The sequence below is a fragment of the Prionailurus bengalensis genome, chromosome D4, assembly GCF_016509475.1.
Source record: "Prionailurus bengalensis isolate Pbe53 chromosome D4, Fcat_Pben_1.1_paternal_pri, whole genome shotgun sequence".
Classification (NCBI taxonomy): domain Eukaryota; kingdom Metazoa; phylum Chordata; class Mammalia; order Carnivora; family Felidae; genus Prionailurus; species Prionailurus bengalensis.
This window is the reverse complement of record NC_057359.1, coordinates 82357070-82382842: the sequence shown is the minus strand read 5'-3', so window position 1 is coordinate 82382842 and position 25773 is coordinate 82357070. Positions and strand designations below refer to the sequence as shown.

Here is a 25773-nt window from a genome sequence, read left to right as displayed (position 1 = left end):
AGGCATGAAACCATCAGTAAAGTCAATAAAGAATTAAAGTTTTAGAGAGATATTTATAAAGAAGATAAAGGATTAATAAACATAATAGAGTACAGAGTTTTTTTGGGTAAATGATTTTTTTTTAAAGTTTATTTATTTATTTAGAGAGAGAGTGAGCACAAGCTGGGGAAGGACAGAGAGAGAGACAGGGAGAGAAAGAGAATCCCAAGCAGGTTCTGTGCTTGATCCCATGAGCTGACCATGACTTCAGCAGAAATCAAGAGTCAGATGCTTAATCAACTGAGTCACACTTGCACCCTGATAATTTTTATCTTATCTAAGTGATCTTCTTCCATCTCTGGTTTTGAGAATATATGTTTAAAAAAGATGAAGAGGTAATTCACAGAAGACTAAATTGCTTACATTTACCAGTAGTCAGAGATCTGCAAACTAAAGATATGCTGGTATCACTTACATCCACTGACAGCAGAAAATTAAATAGTTACTGATAACTAATACTGTTTGGGATATGGGTTAACAGGTACTTTGCTACACCGCTGGTGAACTATAAACTGCAACAGCCTTTTCGAAAATCAAGCCAGACATAAGTAAATTAAATATAAAAATTAAATAATCACTTAAAAAAACATGTCACCCTTTGATCCAGCAATCACACTCCTGAGACTCTTCCATAAAAAGAAGAGATTTAGAACGTGTTTAAGTATGTTTAGTAAAACATCATTTAGAGGCTAAAATCTGGAAGCAAAGTAAATGCCTACCAATAGAAGAGTAACTGAATAAAAAACTACACATAAAAACAAATGTGTTCATGTGTCTACAGGAAATTCTGTGTAAGTACATACATGGCTGTATAAAAAAATTTTAAGTTCAAGGATAGACAAGTAGGGAGAATGGAAAAGAACCAGCTTTAGAGTCATCTCTGAGTTCAAATTCTGCCTCTATCATTTACTATGTGAATGATTATAAGCAAATTACTAAGCTTCACTGAACCTCTGTTTCTTCATTTCTAAAATGGAAATAGTAATTACCACTTCACAGGGATTTTCTTTGGATTTATGACATAATGGTTATAAAGTGTTTAATTCAGCATGTGACATATGTGCTCAAAAAGGGCAGCTACTACTACTATTTTTCCCTTCTTGAGATGAAAAAAAAAAATCTGAAGTTCTCACTTTAAAAAAACTTAAAACCTAAAAAATAAAAAACTTAAAAAAAAAAAAAAGGGAGAAGAGTGCCCTCAAACTCCACTGCTTTTAGAAATAAGAAACACCTTGGGGCGCCTGGGTGGCTCAGTCGTTTAGGCGTCCAACTCTTGGTTTCAGCTCAGGTCATGATCTCATGGTTCATGGGTTAGAGCCCCGTGTCAGGCTCTGTGCTGACAGTATGGAGCCTGCTTGGGATTCTGTCTCCCTTTCTCTCTGCCCTTCTCCTGCTTGCACACGTGCGCTCTCTTTCTCTCTCTCTCTCTCAAAATAAATAAATATTAAAAAAACTTTTAGAAATAAGAAACACCTTCAAAATACATACATACCTATGTATTTTCTATTGCTGAAAGGTAACCTGTCCCTGGATTATAAAAGTCACATGGGAAAAACCCTACATATATCCCCTTGTAAGACAAGCTTGATAATTAAAGCAAGGTGACGACAAAGATGTTCATCAATTCTATTTGCAAGGTAATGTTTTGGGGGGCTTCATTCTATAAATCTAGTCACTGTTTCCTGCCATAAATTTAGTCTATGAAGCAGCAAAACAAAACACCTCTAAAGTAATATTACACACAAAATTTAAGAACATGAAGCATATACCTGGCAAAGAACCCATGTCCAGAATAAATTAAAAACTCCTAAAATTAGTAATATATAAATATATACACACACACACATATATACATGTAAATATTATTGTCTATATACATAGATTAACATATATAAACTTTGCTTTTTTAGTCCATTTGGACCGCTATAACAAAATACCACAGACAGGATGGCTTAAAAACAGCAGAAACTTATTGCTTACAGTTTTGGAGGCTAGAAATCCAAGATCAGGGTGCCAACATGGTCAGGATCTGATGAAGGCCCTCTCCTTCACTGCAGACTGGTGACTTCTTGCTGTGCCCTCAAATGATGGAAGGTGGTGAGGGATCTTTCTAGAGCTTCTTTCATAAGGGCACTATTTGCTATCATGAGAGCTCTGTCCTCATGACCTAATCACCTCTCAAAAGCTTTACCTCCATCTTAAAAAAATTTTTTATCGTATTTTTTATTTAAAAAAAGTTTTCTTTAATGTTAATTTATTTTTGAGAGAGAGACAGAGCACGAGTAGGGGAGGGGCAGAGAGGGAGACACAGAATCAGAAGCAGACTCCAGGCTCTGAGCTGTCAGCACAGAGCCCAACATGGGATGCTTGAACTCACAAACCGCAAGATCATGACCTGAGCTGAAGTCGGATGCTTAACTGACTGAGCCACCCAGGTGCCCCACATTTTTTTTTAGAGAGAGAGAGAGAGAGAGAGAGAGAGCGCGCACGCACACACAGGTGAGTGGGAGAGACGGGCAGAAGGAGAGGGAGAGAATCTCAAGCAGTCTCCATGCTTAGTGTGGAACCTGACGTCAAAACCAAGAGTCGGACACTCAGTATACTGAGCCACCCAGGTGCCCCTCAAAGGCTCTACCTTCTGATACCATCACTTTGGAAATTAAATTTCACCACATGAATTTTGAGGGAGACAAACATTCACACCATAACATTTGCTAAATGCAAGAATGTTCATAGCAGGTTTGTTCACAATGGCTAAAACTGGAAAAGAACAAAGCAAAACCAAATACCTATAATAGCAGAATAGATTTTTTTCAAGTGAGCTTTATTTCTACAATGGAATACTCTCTGCAATTAAAAAAATGAAAACAAAAAGAGAAAGACGGGCTCCTGATACACTCCCAAATTAGATGAACAAAAGAAGTCCCACTCAAACGGGTATGAGCTGCATTATTGTATGATTGCATTTAAATGAAGTTTAAGAATAATCAAAACTATGGCACAGAAACAGACACTCAGATCAATGGAACAGAACAGCGAACCCAGAAATGGACCCACAAATGGATGGTCAACTAATCTTTGACAAAGCAGGAAAGAATATCCAATGGAAAAAAGACAGTCTCTTCAGCAAGTGGTGCTGGGAAAACTGGACATGCAGAAAAATGAACCTGGACCACTTTCTTACATCATACACAAAAATAAACTGAAAATGGATGAAAGACCTCAATGTAAGACAGGAAACCATCAAAATGCTCGAGGAGAAAGCAGGCAAAAACCTCTTTGACCTTGGCTGCAGCAACTTCTTACTCAACAAGTCTCCAGAGGCAAGGGAAACAAAAGCAAAAATGAACTATCGGGACCTCATCAAAATAAAAAGCTTCTGCACAGCGAAGGAAACAATCAGCAAAACTAAAAGGCAACTGACGGAATGGGAGAAGGTATTTGCAAACGATGTATCAGATAAAGGGTTACTATCCGAAATCTGTAAAGAACTTATCAAATTCAACACCCAAAAAAACAAATAATCCAGTGAAGAAACGGACAAAAGACATGAATGGACACTTCTCCAAAGAAGACATCCAGATGGCCAACCGACACATGAAAAAATGCTCAATGTCACTCATCATCAGGAAAATACAAATAAAGCACAATGAGATACCACCTCACACCTGTCAGAATGGCTAACATTAACAACTCATGCAACAACAGATGTTGGCAAGATGTGGAGAAAGAGGATCTCTTTTGCATTGTTGGTGGGAATGCAAGCTGGTGCAGCCAGTCTGGAAAACAGTATGGAGGTTCCTCAAAAAATTAAAAATAGAACTACCCTATGACCCGGCAACTGCACTACTAGGTATTTATCCAAGGTATACAGGTACGCTGTTTTGAAGGGGCACATGCACTCCAGTGTTTACAGGAGCACTATCAAAAATAGCCAAAGTATGGAAAGAGCCCAAATGTCCTTCGACTGATGAATAAAGATGTGATATATATATACAATGGAGTACTACTCGGCAATCAATAGGTTTCACCTCCTAGCGCCTGCACTGTGGTTTTGACAGGCACTCAATTAATGCTGTTTGAATAGTTACAGCAACAATGGAAAAAAATCAGAATATTAGTTCTTGAAAGAAAAAACATCTGTCTAGAAATAAAATGAGAAGAATACGAATATTGTCATCAAATAAAAGTCATTTTCTGGTAAGAGGTCCAATTTCATGTTCAAATGTTGTTCTTCCCCATAAGACTTTTTTACAGTAAGAGTTTTATGGAGATATTATTCATCGAAGGTTTTAATATATTTTTAAAAGAAGTCCCACCTTTTGTCATACTAAAAAATTCTTAGGTACTATTCAGGGTTCTGAGCAATTCATTCATAACCCAGGTTTGGGAATGGAGAAACTGCTTTCCAAAGAGAAATACTTCAAGAGTGTGAGAAAATAAAAACAAAAATTAAAACCAATGAGATGGGCACAAAGGCATGAAGCATCACTTAATATTGAAGAAAATTAAATTCTTGTATGCTGTTCAAGAATAGTTTTTGTTGTTTTGCTTGCAAAACCTTAAGGAATGCATGAACTTGAGAGGGAATACTATAAAATGAGAATTCTTCATTTTAGAGGAATGAGCTAAAAGGGACTCCAGTATAAGAGAATAAAAATCATGTTCTTCCTATTGTAGAAACTAGAACTAGGCCTTACCTAGAAAAAGCACATTTCTGTGAAGTGTGAAAACAATTAAAATAAACAAAAAACAGTGTTTCATATTGCATGGCACAAATGATCTGACTGAACATGCAATTATGGACAAAAAGGATTTAGATACACAATGAACAGAGGCCATCCTCTGCCTCCAAGGTGAAGTCAGTCAAGGAAGAAAAACCTTTTTCCTTTTCTTTTTGTGCCAACACTAGAAACAACTTTTGGGCTGTTGTGTAAAATTGAAATCAAATAGCCACAATAATCTTTTCATAACAAATTTCTAAAAGGATTAAATGCTGAGGCTGAATTATCAGCCCCTTACCTTTGTAATGAGAATTCGGTATTTTTCTACCAGGTGGTCATTGTTGTGACAACCTGCTAGCAGTTGCCAGACTTCTCCTCGCAGAGCTTCAGGAACACCACTTCTTACTAAGGATGACAACTGCTTTGGTCTCACACTCAAATTGAGATGCCTAAAAAGAAAGCCATAATCTGTAAGCACATTAAAGATTCTCTAAAGAGTGTTTTTTTTTTCTTTTTTAAGATCTTGTTTTTAAGTACTTTCTACACCCAACGTGGGGCTCAAACTCACAACCCCAAGATCAAGAGTTGTGCATTCCACCATCTGAACCAGCCAGGAGCCCCTTAAGAGTATTATTTTTATGAAAACTAAACTAAAAGGTTTTTAAAGACTTAATAAAGGTAACATACTAAGAAAGAAAAAAAGTATTGAATTAGATGTGGCCATGATAACTGTAAAAGATTGGGTGGAGGAAAGAATTGTGCAGCTAGACTGTTTTGTAAGTATCTTTAAATTACTGCTGTACTTAAAAAATTTTTTTTAATAAAAATCAAGGGGCGCCTGGGTGGCTCAGTCGGTTGAGCGTCCAACTTCGGCTCAGGTCATGATCTCGCAGTCTATGAGTTTGAGCCCTGCATCAGGCTCTGTGTTCACAGCTCAGAGTCTGGAGCCTCCTTCGGATTCTGTGTCTCCCTCTCTCTCTCTGCCCCTCCCCCGCTCATGCTCTGTCTCTCTCTCTCTGTCAAAAATTAATAAACATTAAAAAAGAATTAAAAAAAAATCAAAACTGGAAACTATAGCTTTATGGTTATGGCTTATATAATAAAAACACAGCAAAATTCTAATCACTGGACATATACCCAAAGATAAGGGCTTGGCCCTGCATCAAAATTCACAAGTGAATTAAATATTTATATGTTCTAAGTTAAAATAGTATTCTAAGTTAAAATATTTAAATATAAAAATAAAACTTTCAGCGGCTTTTGTGATACCTTGCTTCAAGTAATATTTTTGAATGATTATGATGGATAAGGAAGTTTTGATTGTACTATTGTAACATCAAAATAAATTATTAAAGTCTTTGAGGTTCATTTATCTCATTTACAAAGTGGGGAAAATAAAACTTATCTTGAAATGTTGGTACCAATTTACAAAGCGGTTTGCATGAAATCTTATTCGATTCTCACAACCACCATGTGAGGTAGGTGGCTAGTATCTCCAGTTTTACAGATGGAGAAAGAAGTTCAGGGAAGTTGATTAAATGACTTAGGTAGTCCTCAAACTCTAAGACCTATGAATGTGCTGATATCATGGCTGCTTTGTGATTTGAGAGCTACCAATACTGAGCCAGTAAAGCAGGACTCTGATGTGAAACGGCTCCTGTGACTATCAAATTTAAACAGTAAGTTACTGATACAAAATGACCACTCTCAAAATACAAAAAGGACTCAGATTTTTCTCAAAACGTTCCTAGAATTCTACAGAATAAGGCACAGTATGTTTAAAAATGGTTAATTCTGTGATGCTAGCACCCTAATGTAGTAGCTATAGACAATTCAACATAGTTTTGTCTTTGCTTGGGAAAAAAAATTATATAAAAGTTGAAGGGTTGGGGGCAGAAAGAACAAAAGCAGTTGTTACTTAATTTAAAGACTGATGCACTATGGTCTGTGCACCAAATGTGGCCCACTGCCTGTTTCTATAAATCAACTTTTTTTTTTTTTTTTTTAATTTTCTTTTTCAACGTTTAACCATTTTTGGGACAGAGAGAGACAGAGCATGAACGGGGGAGGGGCAGAGAAAGAGGGAGACACAGAATCGGAAACAGGCTCCAGGCTCCGAGCCATCAGCCCAGAGCCCGACGCGGGGCTCGAACTCACGGACCGCGAGATCGTGACCTGGCTGAAGTCGGACGCTCAACCGACTGCGCCACCCAGGCGCCCCATCTATAAATCAACTTTTGTGGAGACAGCCTTTTTTGTTTATGTATCATCTATGACTGCTTTTGCCCTATAACAGCAGAGTTGAGTGGTCGTGAGAGAAATTACTGCACCACAAAGCCTAATATTTATGACCTATATGTATCTATGGCCTAAATATATATGACCTGGCCCTTTACAGAAACAATAAGCCTAACCCTAGGTTTATTTGCTAACCCTAGCTTAACTTATATTGGTAAATTATTTTCAGAATAATTTTGTCATTGATCATATTAACTTTATCTCAACATACTATTTTATACCAACATTAGTTATCTTCTGCACTAAGAGTCACGTTTAAATGAACTTGGAGAGTTAGAGCTCAAATGTACTGCTGCTAATACTGCCACTAAAATCTAATGTGGAATTAAATAAACAGGCTTTAGGATCAGACTTGCCTGTGTTAAAAATTCTAGGTCTGCCATTTACTAACTAAAATTGCTGACTAAATCTCTGAGCCAGTTTCCTCATCTGCATAAATGGATACTAGTTCATAAGGTTGTTGTAACTGAAATAAAACACGGAACTTAGCACAATGCCTGGCATATGGTAAATTTATTAATTCTTACTACCATTGCTACTAGTACAACATCCATTATTTTTAATTTACAATAATCCTGAATGGCAATTTGAAAGACTTGTGTATTTTGTAAATGAAGAAAGAGACTCAGAAGAGTTAAGTGACTTGCCCAAGACCATACAGCTTGGAAGTAAAAGAGGTTGGATTTGAAGCCAGGTCTACTAGGCTCTAAAACTCCACAATATCGCCATGTTTCCTATGATGGAAAAAAGTGATGAAATGAATTAAAGAAAAAGACTGCATTATCATTTCTGAAGATATGACCCAAACCAGCAAAAACAGTTTTAAACGCCCTAAACAAAAATGTAAACTCAGTTAATATATTTGAGGAAATGGGACAAGGACATAATTTAAAAAATTCAAAAACTGAAGAAACAAAACTTGTTAACAAAACAAATTCCAAACAACTGTATAAAACGCTGCTGAGTTCATCCAATAAAACCTAGAGTCTAAATGCTGTATCTAAATGATTTTAAATACAGTGTTATGTAACCATGTCAAGATTCAATTACATTTCTATTTTAGAGCAGAAACCTTTTTCTTCAGATGAAATGCCTGCCAGCAGCAGTCCAAACACTCCAAATTCACTGAACTGAAAATATAATTGTGACGAGAGCATCAGCAGGTCTGTCTCCTGACTGCTAAAGGAATATCAAATATAAATGAGAACTATATCCCAGGGGGGCTTTTGCAGAGTTCATTTATTAAAAGCACTTGTGTAAAGACAAACCATACTTTGGTTTGCATTCTCCTCCTGTACACATTTGACATTTCCCAATGTGGAGCACGTTTCACCAGAAGTGTAAAGCTCTCGCACTGTGAGAGATGTGAGAGAGCTAGAAGCAGATGATGCCCATTTGTAGTCCCATTCCTTAAGGACACGGAAGATTTTTTAAATGCCGAAACATGGTTTTCTAAGAACAGAGTGAAAGGCTTCAACAGTTAAATTTTCTGAGAAAATCAGACCCCAAAGTAACAGGCCCACGGGGAACTCACATGACAATTCTAACAACCAGAAAGTCAGAAATTAGAGAAGTGCTCACATCACTTTTGAAGCTTTTTTTCCCAGCATATACTGGCATCCTACAGAGAGGAAAAAGGAACTACATAAATGTCTCACCAACCTGACTTACCAGAGTGTCTCTGGTCTCATTAATAAATACCTGAAATTAGTGTGTCCTTTTTAGACAGTCTACAGGATAGTGCTTAACAATGTTGTCAAGCTATCTCTTGAGCACAGAATTTCTCTTGACAGGAAATTCCTGAATCTTACAAGTGTTCGTAGGAAAAGTAATTGTTAGAGCAGTCAATGTATACAGCACATTCAAAACACTCTGCTGTACATAACACAGATAAGGAAAAATCCCACCTGAGGCCTCTACTGTGGCTCTATGCATTGTGTAAGCATCCTCCAAACTTCCCTGATAAAGGTGTACTGTCTTAATTGTTGTGTATTATCTTTGTCAGTGGTTCCTAAGTGCATCAATAAAAAGGCCATCTTTCTTGATTTATTCCTTTCATATATTCCGTGTCTGGATTAATATTTTCTGCAGCAATGAGAATTTATTAGGTTTCTGATATTCTGAACGTTGATTGCAGATATTCACTACTTACCCTTAAAACGGCTAAAAACAGAGATTCTAGAATACAAACCTCATATTTTGGTTTCTGTGCTACATTCCAGAATTGAATAGTTCCAAAATTGAATACTGTAGTTAAGGGAAGATATCCTACCCAGAAAATGAGAATTACAGATGAAAAGGAGAACTATTCTAACTTACCATTTTGATAGCAGTTCTCCCCATGTTTCAAGAATTTTTCCTGCACATTCTTTGGATACATCACCAAATCCACTCAACAGGGGTTCATCATTATCTTTAATAAAACACACAGAAAAGGATAACAAAAGTGGCTATGCTAGCCAGAAGAATGAATGGAAACATAACAGTCAAATTTGAAAGATTTTACTGGGAGGATGAAGTCATAATTTCTTTTAGCATATAAATGTAAATACAAAGAAAATGAAAATGGTCCTAGGTAGAATGTTGCTGTGATCTCTTTATTTCTTTAGCTTTCCATAGAGGTCCACATTATGTCAACTGAGGAAAAGAGCCATTTAATTATAAAATGGTAAAACTCAAATTATGGTATCTTCTTTTTCCTCTTCCAAAGCAAACAGCTTTATCTATGAAAATATGTACCAGTCTTATTTACAACAGTTAAAAAAATTTACAAACCACCTAAGTGTCCAACAGGAGTAGAGCAGAGAGCGGCTAAATAAATTATGATACATGATGTTTACAATGTGATTACACACTGACATGTGTTTACACTAATAATCTGGCAAAATGCCACATAAAGTAAAAATATCAAGAGCTGATAAGTCTTTGTTATGATCAAAATAGTCTGGAATAAATTATGCTAAGACATTAACAATTACTGTCTCTGAGTAACGGAGTTATGGTTTACTTCCCTCTTCCCCCTATGTTCTTATGACTAAATTTTCTACACTGACATACATTAATTTATAACAGAAAGCACAAAAATATCAAAAAGGATCAAAATGAATCATTTCAAACTGAACTCTAGTAATTAAGAAAAGTAAATTCAAATAAGAAAAGACTATAAGATAGGAAGGCAGTGAAAAAAAGGGACACTGATAAAGAAGGCCTGTGAAAGAATTTTTAGAAGTTATCATGGGGGGGGGGCGGGTGGGAAACATAGACTAAGACATTTACTTAATCAATCTTCTTTTGTTGGACGCTTAGGTAGTTTTCCATTTTTTGCTACAAATAGTGTCAGGATGAATATATCTCTTGCTTTCATTGGGTATGTGCCCAGAAGTGGATCCTGGGCTAAAATGCATAATTTTAAGGATTCTGTAACTTACTGACAAATTGCTTTCCAGAATGGCTCTACAATTTACATTTCCACTGTTGAGTACAATGGTACTTGCTTACATATGTCCTCACCAATGCTATTTCTAAGATTTTTGGCCTAACCTGCCTAAACAAAGTTTATACCTGTAATGATACCTGTAATGATCTTTATACCTGTAATGATTACATCATGAATTTGCATCTCAACTAGTGACAGCTCAGAAATCCATGATACTTATAACATCTGTACATTGTAATGCCTTAGACATTATCGTCAGTTTTGATGGTAAGATAGGGAAGATGCAGACTGAGTGTAAGTGAGACCTCCTTTGGGACAAATGGGAGGATCAATAAGGAAAAGATAAATGCTCAAGGGCACGAAGATAAACTTCCCCAACTTCATTATTTTGTCAGAATTCACCCTACTTTCTAAGGTCTCACGTAATTCTCCACTCATTCAAATATCAATATAATACAACTCTCTGGGGAATAGTAGCTATAAAAAATGTACTAAGATGTACAAGAGATGACAATTCCTTTAAAGAGATCAGGAATATCTGCCTTATCAAGTTGTCTTTTTCTGGTTTGGATGCTTTCAACATATGTGGACAGCAGTCTGAAATATGTGGTTACAACTCCATGTACCTAAGGCAGGGGTATGGGTAGAAAGGGAGCAGGCAACCTCAGATGCAGAATGTTGCTTCTGAACACCTCTCCTTTATATCTGCTGGCTTCCAGTCCTGGGAGCACCAATGTCCTATGGAATAAGGAGCCTCTCTACAGGACCATGGACATTTCTTTCCAGGGAGCAAACACATGACAACAGGATGGGTCTCCTTGGTCCATATATTATGTTAGAGGATTAAAAGATGGCATGTCTGCACAGCTTTCTTCAGCAACATGGTCCTGTCCTTAGTTTTTCACTATAGAAATGGATCGCAGCAGGGGTACCCATTCCACAAATATTTACTGAGCATCTATTACATACCAGGAATGGTGTTACACACTAGGGAAACAGCGTGGGCAAAAAAAAGATACATGTTCTTCCTTCCCAGAGCTTGTGTTCTAGTGTTCCCTCTCTCATGGTCCGCCATTGGCCCTCATGTCTCCTAGTTAGCAACCGTCACTAGAGGTCCTCTGAACTCCTCAGTTATACTGAAAAATGTATGCCTGCTATAGATTACAACTAGATGTCAGACACGATATTATCCTTCAGTTGGGCCCAAATTTCTCTGTAACCGGTAAATACTCTTTAAAATGCACAGCATTCAGATTCAGCATTTGACCATTCTCTGGTTTCATAAAAATAGAGTGTCTTTCTCAGTTTATGGTGGGTTTTACTTTTATTGCTGAGTTTAAGGGTAGAAGAGTTCTCCAAACTATTACTTGCTCTTCCACCTTAAGCAGTGTTGACTTAGAAGGTAAACTACAAGTCTCAAGACTGCTATAGAGAAGTCTCAAACAGTGAGAACAATTCCACCCTTCCCAGCTTTAACACATGATTTAACTGGCTCTCAAGGTAGACTTTAAATTGTGTCTCTAACTTCTCCCAAAACAATACGTGTGCTTTCTTTGCACTTCAAAATGCTTTATGGGAACTAAATGCACAGAGATGATTACAGAATAGAGCTCAGACAGCTAACTCTCAGAACCAGATTAAGACCCTCTTTGCCAATTTCTAGCTGTGTGACCTTGGGCAAATTCATATTTCTGAGATTCCATTTCCTTACGTGCAAAATAAGGATAATAGTAAATCTTAGTTTTCAGAATTTTTGAGAGAATTATATAAACAAAGTATGTTACTTTAGAAACAAAGTACCACATATTAAGCACCTAGTACCAGGTGGTCATTAATATTAACAAATGCCTGTTGATTACTCACAGGAAAAGTGAAAGTTATAGGGAACAATGGGAATTGGAAAGTCAGGGCTTGCTCTAACTTGGAAAAAGTACATATAATCATGGGTATGTATCAATCATTCTCGCCAGCCACCTCTAGGCCTTTGTTAATGCGATTTCTGAGCCAGAAGTGCCCAAACCAGCCCATTTATTCTCCTTGCACCTTAAAAGTCCCAGCTCCAAAACTACTCTTCACGATGCCTTACATCTCTCCACAATGAAAAATGGATTCTCCTGTATGAATTTCAAAAACACTCCATATGAACCTCACACAGACACATGCTTCCTATGACTTTCTATCATAACCAGTCTTTTCCTCTTAAAAATAATGTCCTGGTACAAAATTATCAGTTAGAAAATGCCTCCCAAACTTTTACTTTTCCTGTGCTCCTTCTTTCCACTTCTCACTTCTACATAGTAGCTTTTAACAGAGACTAACAGACTGACAGATTACTTAATGGATATAACCATGGGGGGGTGAGGGTGGGAGAAAAAAAAAAAGAACTGGTTGATTCCTAAAGTTTACCAGTGTGAAATCCAATAATGTATAAACATAAATTTGTATATTTAAATTACATGTATTTTGTGAAAGGATCATGTGTGGAAGCCACATTTTGGCAAATGAAACTGCCCCTCTAAAATAAATCAGCAGAGATAGGAACACGTATTCAGGTAGAATCTATGTCACATGTGCTCTAAAAATGTGCTAATACACTAAGATAGCATAGGCAGACTCTTTAAAAAAGCACTGACCATAAATCTCATTTTTTCCAAACTGATACAATTATCTTAAAGAATGTCCTATATTCACCATTTTTGAATCTCCCATACTCCTTTGCATATAGTACACTCTCATATGCATTGAAAGAATTCCAAATGCTACGTCACATTATCAATTCCCTGACAAAATGATAATGGTTTGCATGGTTTGCCACCCCAAAATAGAAATTAAGGTCTCCCTACAATTTACCTTCCTCTTCATCATCTTCTGGAGGAGAAGGTATCATGGAACTCTGAGATCCAGACTGTGGCAGGCGAATTGAGGGACTGGCTGTAGTTTTCCTCCTCTCTCTTTCTGATTCACTTTCCAAGCACACAACTTCATATAAAGTATCAGTATTGTTCTTTCTTTCCTTCTGCTTTATCTTGAAGATGAAAAAATATTATTTACTAAGTGGTAAAATTATTTTTTAATTGAGCACTACACTTCTGATTTCATATAGGATGTGAGAATAAAAAGGTATCACTTTGAATGTCTACACTAAATGTAACCTTTTCTAAATAGAAAAATACATGTTTGGATTTAAAAACCCATAGGAAAATAGGTTATTTACTGGGAGGGACTCTTGCTCTGCAATTTTATTGTCTTCATACTGTATCATCATATATGCAATTGCCAATATCTAGTAAGCGTTAACCATCTATAGCTTCCTTGTTACTTTAAGGTGTCCTTTAAAGTTTCCTATATGAAACTATCCATCAAAAAAATGTTTAAAAATATTTTAGGGGCGCCTGGGTGGCTCAATAAGTTAAGCATCCAATTTGTGATTTCAGCTCAGGTCATGATCTCATGGTCCTGAGTCTGAGCCCCGTGTTGGGCTCTGTGCTGACAGTGTGGAGACTGCTTGGTAGGATTCTCTCTTTCAAAATCAACAAACAAAAAAAAATTCTAGGGGTGCCTGGGTAGCTCAGTTGGTTAAGCTTCCAACTTCGGCTCAGGTCATGATCTCACAGCTTGTGAGTTTGAGCTCCCCATCGGGCTCTGTGCTGACACCTCAGAGCCTTGAGCTTGCTTTGTTTTCTGGGTCTCCATCTCTCTCTGCCCCTCCCCCGCTTGCACTCATTTGCTCGCTCTCTCTCTCTAAAATAAACAAACATTAAAACAAAATTTTTTTTTAATTCTAAAACAAAGTTTAGGACTAAGAGAGTCTTCTTATTTCCATGTTTCTTCCCACTCCTTTAGCTTATTAATTAAAGAAGCACTGTAGGAACTTTTCTTTCAGTGAAAGCTACAACTGGGGGGGAGGGTAAAGGTGGGCAACAAAAAAAGAGATTAATTCACAAAAATCTTATATCTCAAATTAGTTTGTATTTTGAGGCAAACGTATAGCAGTTTGAACTCACCTAAATTAAAAATTAAGGACAGAGAATATAAAACTTTGCCAGTACCAAATTTAAATATGTTAATAGTCCACATTACAGACAGTTTTAAGGAGAAGGAGGAGGGAAAAAGCGAAATACAGAGCAGGAAGAAAAGGCAGAACTGTAGGGAAAGATACAAAGATAACTCACAAGGTGGCTACACCAATGAGAAAGATGTACAAGCATAAAGTAAAAATACAGAAAGGGGATTAAAAGGTTCATAAGGTACAGAAATGCCTGCTTAATATAGAAGTCAGTAAAATTTTCTGTAAAGGGCCGAAGAATAAATATTTTAGTCTCTGGGGACCACTAGTCTGTGGCAACTATTCAACTCTACCGTTATGGTACAAAAGCACCCACAGATACTGAGTAAGGTGACCATGGCTGCATTCCAAAGAAACTTTATGAAAACAAAGGCCAGGCCAGACTTGACCCATGGACTGTAGTTTGACAACTTTGTTTTAACAGGTCTACCTAAGGATTATTTAATTTCCTAGATGAATAAACAATTATGACTTAGCTACTTACTATTAATTAAAAACCCAGACTCTGGGAAGTTATATATTAGCCTACAAATTTGTATCTGGTAGATGGGCAAATGATTTCTGCCCAGTAGAAAAGATAACCCAAAGTTAATTTATAAGACATTAACCAGTTTTGTTTCTAACCTAGCAATCTTGTTCTAATACTTTTTTTTTTTAAAGAAGCACTATATAAACTCAAGTTCCTCAAATACATAAAGCCAGTTTTACCATCTTACTGGTTCTCTCGTTACTTAATGAACTGAACTAAAATCTATGACACATGTTCAGTCTAAATTTCTAATTATTTTTAAGTATTATACTTTGATAGAGAATAGGATTTTTTTTGATTTGTTACAAATTACTATCTGAAACATTACTTAAATACTACATAAAAAAGTTCAAAGATCAATAGCTCTTTACCTTTAAAAAAAATTTCTCAGAGACTATATAAATGTGATAACCATTGCAGTTCACCTAGAAACTCTTCTGTGAATAACACTGACCAGACCAACACTGCCCTTTGAAGTCAGATAAACATAGTCACGAACTGAACCTTGCTTATAAGTCAAGAATTCCAGCTATTAAAAATGATACTCATTATTGAAGCTGGGAAATAATATGTGGGGGTTTATTACACTATTATTTTTATTTCTGTGTATGTTTGAATTTTCTGTAATAAAAAGCTTTTAAAAAAGCACTCTTGTAAGAAAAACACAGACTTGAATAAATGGAACAATATCACGTGTTCTCAGGTAAGATGACTAAACATCATAAAGATGTCAATTCTCTTCAGTAAAAATACCTATCCTTTTTTTCTAGAGCTACAGAATTTGAATCTAAAGTTTACATGAAAAATAAACAAAATCCACAAAAGAACTGGGGAGGGAGGGCAGCCCTATCAGATATTAAAACATATTATAAAGTCTACATAATTTAAAGGGTGATATTGGTGCATGAGTAACCTAAAAACCCCATAGAATACAACATAAAAACCATAATGAAGAAAACATAATAAAACACAGTAAACATAACATTAAAAAAGTGTATGGTCATTTGGAAAAACATTAAATCAGATTTATACTTTACATCATATAACAGAATAAAATACTAATGAATCAGAGCTCTAAAAGTAGAAAAATGAAACCATATAAGTAATAAAAGAAAATGTGTAAATTTCTTTATTATTGGGTATATGGAAAGCATTTCTTTTTTTTTTTTTCTTTTTTTTTTTTTTTCTTTTTTTTTTTTTCAACGTTTATTTATTTTTGGGACAGAGAGAGACAGAGCATGAACGGGGGAGGGGCAGAGAGAGAGAGGGAGACACAGAATCGGAAACAGGCTCCAGGCTCTGAGCCATCAGCCCAGAGCCCGACGCGGGGCTCGAACTCGCGGACCGCGAGATCGTGACCTGGCTGAAGTCGGACGCTTAACCGACTGCGCCACCCAGGCGCCCCTATGGAAAGCATTTCTAATTATAACTTAAAAGCCAGAAGCTTTAAAGGAAAAATTCGATGAATACAAATACAGGAAAAGAAACTATACAGTCAAAAAGCTGAAAAGATTCATCATAACTTAAGTCAAGTGACAAACCAGAACAAATGTTTGCAACTTATATCTCAAAGGGTTAATCTCTCAACTACAGAAAGAGCTTCTAACAACTAAGAGAAAAAAGGCCAAAACCAAAAAGCAAAAAATATGAAGAGACAGTTCAGAGAACAGGAAAGTAAAATCAATCCTAAACATATGAAAAATGCTGGTTTTCATTCATCAAAGGATAAATTAAAACTACCATCAGATCCTTAAGTTTGACAATATACTCATGACAAACATATGGAGAAACAGGTATTCTCATATCCTGCTCATCTCTGATTACAACTGTGAGAGAGGAGAATTTGGCAAATATGACAAAATTACATACGCAAAATTATGTCATGTGCTAATGAGTATACTAATAAAAATTTCCTCTAAGATGCAGTTTCATAAAATCAAAACAACACATGATACAAGGTTCTATACTGCAACATTATTTGGAATAGCAAATGATTGAAAAAAAATCCATCAATAGAGGACAATTTAAAAATCAGAGATCATGGAGCGTCTGGGTGGCTCAGTTGGTTGAGTGTCTGACTTTGGCTCAGGTCATGGTCTCACAGTTCGTAGGTTTGAGCCCTGCATCAGGCTCTGTACTGACAGCTTGAAGCCTTGAGCCTCTTTGGATTCTGTATCTCCCTCTCTCTCTGTCCCTCCCCCCCGCCTCTCTCTCTCTCAAAAATGAATCAATGTTAAAAATCAAAGATCATGATTCACCCGAACAACACAGTACCATGTAGTCATTAAGAATTAGGAAGATCTCTGTGAACTACTGTGGAATGATCATCAGGATATATTAAAAAAGCAAGGTGTAGAACAGTACATGTTAGTTTTTGTTTAAAAAGGAAGTTAAAAATATGTAGGAGTATTTCATTATTTTCACAAAAAGAAACTTTGGAAAGATAACCCAGAAACCAATAATAATGGTTACTTATCGGATTGGGTGGAGAAACAGATGAATGTAAATATGACTGCTGAGTACATTTTTACATAATTTTGACTTTTGTACCATTATATTTAAATATTCAAAAAAAACAAATTAAACCAAAAAGGTAAAAAAATACCCCACAACCCCAAATTGAAAATATGGAAACCAATGAACCTAACTATATGTCAAGTGGTAACATAAATGAGAAAAAAAATTCCAATTAACTTCTGAACCTGTGTTCAGAAACTGATTTCATAATCTTACTAGAATAGTTCAAAGGGAAAAAATAGTTCAATAAAATCTTAAACTTCACTCAATAGTTTTATTATTAATTGGAGTACTGATTTCTTTTTGAAATGAATATCAACAAATGGGAATTTGAAACTGTGTGGACTCAAATAATTTCATATAATATACATCTATTTTTATGTAATACATAGGTATTACAGTTACATTAATAGATATTTCTCCCAAAATTTATGCATCTATAGAAAAGTTCAGAATATACTAAATATTCTGAAAACCTTTTCATTTAAGAGGTTACATAGTGATTTTTATATACAGATATTAAAATATAGGTTTTATTTACAATAGTAAAAAACTTGTACACAATGCAAGTTGTACACGAATCGCAGTTTAACACAAGCTAGATTTTAGAAATGGTGCAAGTTTACGGACGCCTGGGTGGCTCAGTCAGTTGGCCATCTGACTTCGGCTCAGGTCATGATCTCATGGTCCGTGAGTTCTAGCCCCATGTTGGGCTCTGAGCTGACATTCCATGTCTCCCTCTCTGCCCCTCCCCTGCTCATGCTCTGTCTCTATCTCAAAAATAAACATTAAAACAAAAATTAAAAAAAAAAAAAAAAAGAAATGGTGCACGTTTATTAATGAATGCTTAATTACCTCATCAGTAAATTTATTAATATATAAGCTTGTCCTCACTGAAATTTTATAACTAAAATCTATATTTCAAAAACACATTCAATAAATAGTACCTTTTTTTTTTTAACATTTTACAAGTTTTTGATTTGTAAAATTAAAATAAAGATTTTGTTATAAATTTGCTAGGAATAATAAATAAAGATCTGTATTAGTGGTATTTCCTGGAATACTGTTATTTTTTGAATTCTTCAATAAAGTAGGATAAAGCAAAGAATACATTACTATTACTGTAATTAAGAAGATACTCAATATTAGAAACAAATATAAACGTAAAAGAAAAGAAGAAAACCCTGTAATATTAAATTACTATTGAAATTATGTGAATGAGCTTAACTGATTTAGGGAAGGATTATCAACGGATACTAAAATCATTAGTTAGAAAGTTGTAGAGAACTGGGTAGTTGGAAGTTGCCAAGAACCACCCCAAATTTATTTGCTAAATACAAAAACAAAACTATTTTTACAAAGGAAAAATCCACTGGTCACCACCTAATCCCAGTGACACTTCCCAGGAATAATGGAATACTATGATATCACATGTCTCCTGATTTAGCAATTGAAGATCTCTACTAGAGAAAGCATTTCCATATTTTTTATTTTGCGAGGTATAGTGGTTCAGTGCATATCCCTATATACATACATACACATACACACACACACACACACACACACACACACACACACACACTCCAAACAGAAATAATAGGCCCAGGTTTCCAGTACAGTTATGCTAATAACTTGTCTATATGATGTTGGCCAATGGAGACATCAGCTTCATTTATAAAATAATTTCATAAAAGATTTTAAGATCCCTGCAGTCTCTTTGGCAATAAAATTCTGTAATTCTATAGTTCTAAGAATGCTTAGCTGGTCTTAACTTCACCTTATGATACTGATGGAATATTTAGTCTTCAGATTAGTTTCCTCCTCTTTTAGTAAATGATATCTAAAAATTAAAATCCAAGAAAACAATCATTCTTTCCTCACTAAATTTAAGTTTCTTCTCTGATATGATGCCATCTTAATATAATAAACCGCACAGTTGGGAAGACTTCCAGGCTACAGAGGAGTTACTGAGTCATCAGATAATTTTAGGGATAGGAGAAAGAATCAATTTTTAAGCATGTATTAAAAAAAAACATTTCTAGGGGCGCCTGGATGGCTCAGTCAGTTAAGTGTCTGACTTCAGCCTAGGTCACGATCTTGCCATTCCTGAGTTTGAGACCTGCGTTGGGCTCTGTTCTGATAGCTCGGAGCCCAAAGCCTGTTTCAGATTTTGTGTTTCCCCAGGTCTCTCTGCCCCTCCCCCACTCATTCTCTCTCTCTCCCTCGCTCTCTCTCTCAAGAATAAACATTTAAAAACAAAAAAACCAAAAAAACATTTCTATAATTATTTTCCCATACTGACAGCAATAAACAGAAACTATATGCTATATGTTTAAAAAATTTGGTCGGCAGCATTGTTTCCTTTTCTGTCTGATGAGAACTGCAAAAGGGTTAAAATTTTAAATTCTGCTTAATTTAAGTAAGTTCTAAAAATGCTCTTAAAGAAAGACAAAGGGAGCATGTTCCTATGGAAAGAATCCTGAGACTCTTAGAAGGCCTGGGTATTCATTTTGTTCACACAATATTCCATAAAATATTTTACATCTTTGGATCTATAAAATGAAAATACTATTATCCTCACTGGATCACTATGAAAAGTATATAAGACAGAAAAAAGCAAAGTTGCTAGTATAGTGACAGCTACAGTAGGCCCTCAACCACTATAGCTATTACTTTTTAATGCCACGAATGTAAAGGAGGAAATAAACTTAGTTTATGATGTTACAAGGAATGAGATTAACAGTGTTCTAAGTGCCCTAAGACAGCAACAAAGTTCTTCAAATTCTTCACACTCTCTCTCTTCTTTCCCATTCCTTACCCCTCACAAAACTCCTCCCCCACCAAAGTAAGACTTACCCAAATAAGGAGAAAAATGAAAGATTATTCTCAGGAATTCCTTGCCCTCCTCCTAGCTTCCACATATAAACTTCTGCTTTTTGCAAAGAAAATATTGACAGCTCAGTCTATGTTTAGCTTATAACCTTAACAGAGTCTAGAGTAGTCTATCAGACTAGGTCTCAGGTATATGTGTTTTTGGAGAGTTCACCCTGCCAAGTCATTTGTTAGCCTACTTAGATACATTATAGTAGACCAAACCATATAATATTCCTATAAACTCACCGCAGTCTTTGAATCCAAAGTTGTATAAGACCTCAAGGGAAAAGTAAGATCAGAGGAATCTTATGTTCACCAAGATAAAAGAGACAGAACTCTAAAGAGAATATGTTTGCTTACATACAAATTTGTACTAAAATTATTATAGAATTAATTTCTGTTTATCATCTCTAACTCTACAAACTTTAGAATCATCCCTACTCCCTAAACTTTTAAAATGATACCTGTAAATTGGTTTCTTTCTGAAGTGTTCTTCCTCTTGGGCTGATCCACTAATATCAATGTTGTTCTGACTTCATGATTTAGAATTTTTTATTCTTCCTCTGTCCCACTAAGGTTCCACAGTCCTCTGAATAATAGCTAAAATGTATGAAGAACATACTATGTGCCAAGTGTGTTGTACGGTTTCTCACTTAATGTCATAATAACACTATGAGCAAGATTAAAACACTGCCATTTTACAGTTGAGTAAACAGGCTCACAGAGTTGGTGGTACTTGCTCAAAGTCATAAAGCTAGTTAGTGGTAAAATCGATATACTCTGACTCCAGAGCTGATAACATTATGCTAATTCTTTTCTGCTGCCACAGTGAAGACCTGGGAAAACAGTGCTAGGACCCAGGTTTACTTTCTGTCTCCTAAGAAAACACTGAAGAGAAATCTCTATTCCTGTGATGTTTGCCACCTTTTTCTAACTATAACCAAAAGGACTAACTTGGAATAAATACACTGCAATCAAAATATTTATCGCTATCAAAAAGTACATTCAAGGGACGCCTGGGTGGCTCAGTCGGTTAAGCCTCCGACTTCAGCTAAGGTCATGATCTCACAGTTTGTGAGTTTCGAGCCCCATGTTGGGCTCTGTGCTGACAGCTCAGAGCCTGTAGCCTGCTTTCGATTCTGTATCTCCTTCTTTCTCTGCCCTTCCCCACTAGTACTCTGTCTCTCCTTTCTCAAAAATAAATAAAAACATTAAAAAAATTTTTTTTAAGTACATTCAATTAAATTGACAAGCAATGTTAGAATTTTGTAAAACAGAAGATTGAACATGTAAATAAAATCAAGTCAACAAATATTTACTGAGAACTACTAGGTTTTAGATGCTTGGGATAAATCAGTGAACAAGGCAAATCAGGAATGCTGCCTCAGTAGAGGTTTCTAACAGGAAAAACAGATAATAAGCAAAATAAAATTAAGTATATTATATGGCATATATTGGAAGTTAAAAGTCTTGTACAAAATTTAAAATATGTATATTAGCATGGGGGTGGGGGTGACTGGCAGCACCAGTGGAAGAGTGGAAAACTGCAGTATTAAATGTGGCAGTCATGAATTGTTAAGATGTAAATCTGAGCAAAAACTTAAAGATGAGGACTTGAAGGAGGCGAATAACAGCAAGTGGGAAAAGGGGGAAGACCATTTTAGGCAGAAGAGATAGTTAATAGCAAAGGCCCTAAGCACATGGTTAGAGCCAAGGAAGCAAACAAGACCAGTAAGAGAGAAATTAGTTTATGATCTAAACAGCCGCAGACTGGATAGGGTCTTATAAGAACACTGTAAGGACTCTAGTTTTTATAGAGTAAAATAGGTTTAAAGGGTTACAAGCAGAAAAATGACCTGATTTTATCCTAGGCTGCTATGTTGAGAACATATCAAAAGCAGGGAAAACAAAGAAACAGGGAGATGAGTGAAGATGCTACTACAGTAACTCAGGTAAAAGTGATGATTCAGATGTGAGGTTAACATAATCTATATGGTAAGAAGTAGCCATATTTAGATATGTTTTGAAAGTAAAATAGTAAATAGAATTTCCTGACAGAGTGGATATGGGTATAAAAAATAAAAGTAAGGGGTGCCTGGGTGGCTCAGTCAGTTAAGCACCAGACTTCAGCTCAGGTCATGATCTCGCAGTCTGTGAGTTTGAGCCCCGCGTCAGGCTCTGTGCTGACAGCTCAGAGCCAGGAGCCTGCTCAGGATTCTGTGTCTCCCTCTCTCTCTCTGCCCCTCCCCTGCTTGCGCTCTGTCTCTCTCTCTCTCTCTCGCAAAAAATAGATAAGCATTAAAAAAATTTTATGAATAAATAATCAAAAGATATAAAAAAAATAAAAATAAAAAAATAAAAGTGAAATTCTTGGCCTAAGCAATAATTAGGAGAAGATATCCATGAACTGAAATAGTAAAGACAAACAAGTAAAGTATTTTGGGGGTCGGGAGGTGAAATAATGCGATCTTCTTGGACATGGTAAATTGGAGATGTCCTGAAAGTGACAGTGAAAGAGGGATAAGAAGGCAGGAGTGATCACCTGTATCATATTCTGTTGACAGGCCAAGGAAGATGAAAACTCAGACTGATCACAGATTTAGCAATTTAAGTCACTATGAACTTGCTTTTTTTCAATAAGTTTTGATACAAAGGAAAGCAAAAAAGGGAGAAGTAGTGGGGCAACTGAAGTCAAGAGAAGCTAAAGGAAGGAAACAGTTCATCTGCTGCCCACCACAGGAAAAAGAGAATGGAATTTGACTTTGACCAAATTAAATGACAGATTTTTTCTTAAACTAAGAGACCACAACATAACAGACCGTAACAATCTATTACTGAAAATGTCTACTACACAATACAAAATTACTAGACAAAGAAAAGGAAAATGTGACTCACCAGACATTAGAATCAGCAGTTAAGAATTTTTAAAGAATATTATAAACATGCTCAAGGATGTAAGAGAAAATCTGCTTAAAAGAACAAAGAAATCTTATAAGAAAGTATAAAAAAAAGCAAATGGACATATAAGATCTGAAATGTAAAAAAATTCACTGAATGGGCTTAACAGCAAACTGGGGATAAAAAAAAGGGGGGGGGGGGCAAACCAACTTTAAGATAGAGCAAAACAGAGTCTCCTATACCTGAAGAAAACAGAAAAAAATAAATAAATTAAAAAAAAAAAACGAAAAAACAAAAAACAAAACAGATCTTTGGGATAATATCAAAAGGACTAAAATATATGTAACTTGAATCCTATGAGAGAAAAGAGAGATGGGGCCAGATAAAAGGTTGAAAGACCAAATTTCCCTCAAAACTGGTAAACAAAACAAAACATAAATTTAAAAATTCAAGAAGCTCAGCAAATCCCAAGGAAGATAAGAAAGAATAAAACACCTGACACATCATATTTAAATGTCTGAAAACCAAAGATAAAAAATAATCTTAGAAGCAGCCAGAAAAAAATGACTCATAACATACAGAGGAACAATATAAATGCATTTTGACTTCACATCAAAAACAATGAGAGCCAGAAGATGGTGGGATGACATCTTCACAGTGCTGAAAAAAAAAAAATGTCAACACAGAATCCTACAGCCAGTGAAAATATCCCACTGGAATGCAAGTGAAATAAAAACATTTTCAGATAAAGAAGTTCTTCTGTGAAATCTTGCCATTTGCAACAATGTGGATGGAACTGGAGGGTATTATGCCAAGCAAAATAAGTCAGAGACAGGTATCACATGATTTCACTCATATGTGGAATGTGAGAAACTTAACAGATGATCATAGGGGAAGGGTAGGAAAAATAAGATAAAAACAGAAAGGGGCAAACCATAAAAGACTCTTAAACACAGAGAACAAACTGAGGATTGATAGGGATGAGGGAAATGGTGATGATGGGCATTTAAGCAGCACACTTGTTGAGGTGAGCACTCTGTTATACGTAAGTGATGAATCACTGGGTTCTACTCTTAAAGCCAAGACTACATTGTATGTTGACTAACTTGAGAATAAGTAAATTTTAAAAAAGGAAGTTCCTCTACGAGTTATGCCTTTAGTAGATCAGCACTAGAAGAAATGCTAAAGTAAGGTCTTTGGATTAAAGGCAAGTGAAATCAGACAGAAATTTGGTTCTTCAGGAAGAAATGAAGAGCAAAAAAAATGATAAATAGGTGGGTAAAAATAAAAGGCAATTTTTCCTCTTAGTATGTTTAAAATACATGTGACTGCTTAAAGATCTAAGGGACAGCATAATGATAAATCAGCTTCAAAAACAGTTTCTCCTTTCTTATCTACTCCCCTCCCATAGTTACAAAAAAGAATAGTACCTGTTTTAGTTTCAAAAAGAAATTTTCAGTGGTACTACGTTTGCTGAAGGGCCAGAATAATCTCTCATTAGGTGAGCAAACACGGACTTTTGTCTCTATGAGAAATCGAACAGGCTCCTGTACTTCTGTTATTACCAAATCAACAGCTGTGGTCATAAACAGCACTTTATCTAGAAAGAGAGGGGAAAAGCAAATAAAAAAATGGAAATACATTTGCTCATACAATTATTGTTAAATCACTTTTGTAACAAACTTCCAAGATACCTTAAAGTAATATATCAATTAAATAAAAATCTAAAATAATCACATAAATTACTGTTTTGAAAGTTCTTTTTCTGTATTGAGAATTCTTTGCTTGGGTACACTCCTTGGAACTAGTGACAGCATTAGATACTTTAAAGTTTATGAAACATACTGTCAGATTGTTTTGTAAAAGTGCATACGGCCTATTCATGCCACTCTTACCCATACAGGGGATTCTCAATTTCTAAAATCTTGGTTGATTTATCCATTTACCTATAGTGCTGTGAATAACAAGAAAAAATGAAGGGGAAAATAAATGCTCAATAAGAGGCACTACAAGGTTACATTTTTCAGGACAGAATATTATACAGCCACTAAATGACATTCATGAGGAGGATGAAACACCTTGAGCACAGAGTATCTGAAAATCTACATAAAAAATTGGTCACAGTGGTCCCCTTGGGACGGGGCGCTGAGGACCGTGGTAGACTTCTACTTTTCCTTACATATCCTTTTAATTTTTAACCATATATGCATATATTATTGCTACAAAAATAAATAAAACTTAGAATTTTGTATACAATACATAAGTAGAAAAAAAGCAGGAAAGGGAAAAATTAAGAGGGGGGGGAAGTGGGGAAAAATGATACTTTGTTTACAGTTAAATTTCATAACAACCTCAAAGACCTATACAAATTCTTTGGTTTCACTACAATTTA

General features: G+C 35.7%; 1 protein-coding gene across 3 annotated transcripts in view; it reads right to left on the bottom strand.

Moving 5' to 3' along the window:
• The window catches only part of RABGAP1 (RAB GTPase activating protein 1), a 171246-nt gene that overhangs the window by 87188 nt on the left and 58285 nt on the right, over nt 1-25773 (bottom strand). For all 3 annotated transcript variants that reach the window (XR_006295052.1, XM_043566378.1, XM_043566379.1), the window contains 4 exons: nt 24812-24981; nt 13348-13522; nt 9381-9474; nt 5062-5212 (listed from right to left, as the gene is read on the bottom strand). Coding sequence is in view for 2 of the 3 variants with exons in the window: in XM_043566378.1 (XP_043422313.1) it covers nt 5062-5212; nt 9381-9474; nt 13348-13522; nt 24812-24981 (590 nt within the window). In the remaining variant the exon portion in view is untranslated. The remainder of the gene's footprint in view (nt 1-5061; nt 5213-9380; nt 9475-13347; nt 13523-24811; nt 24982-25773) is intronic.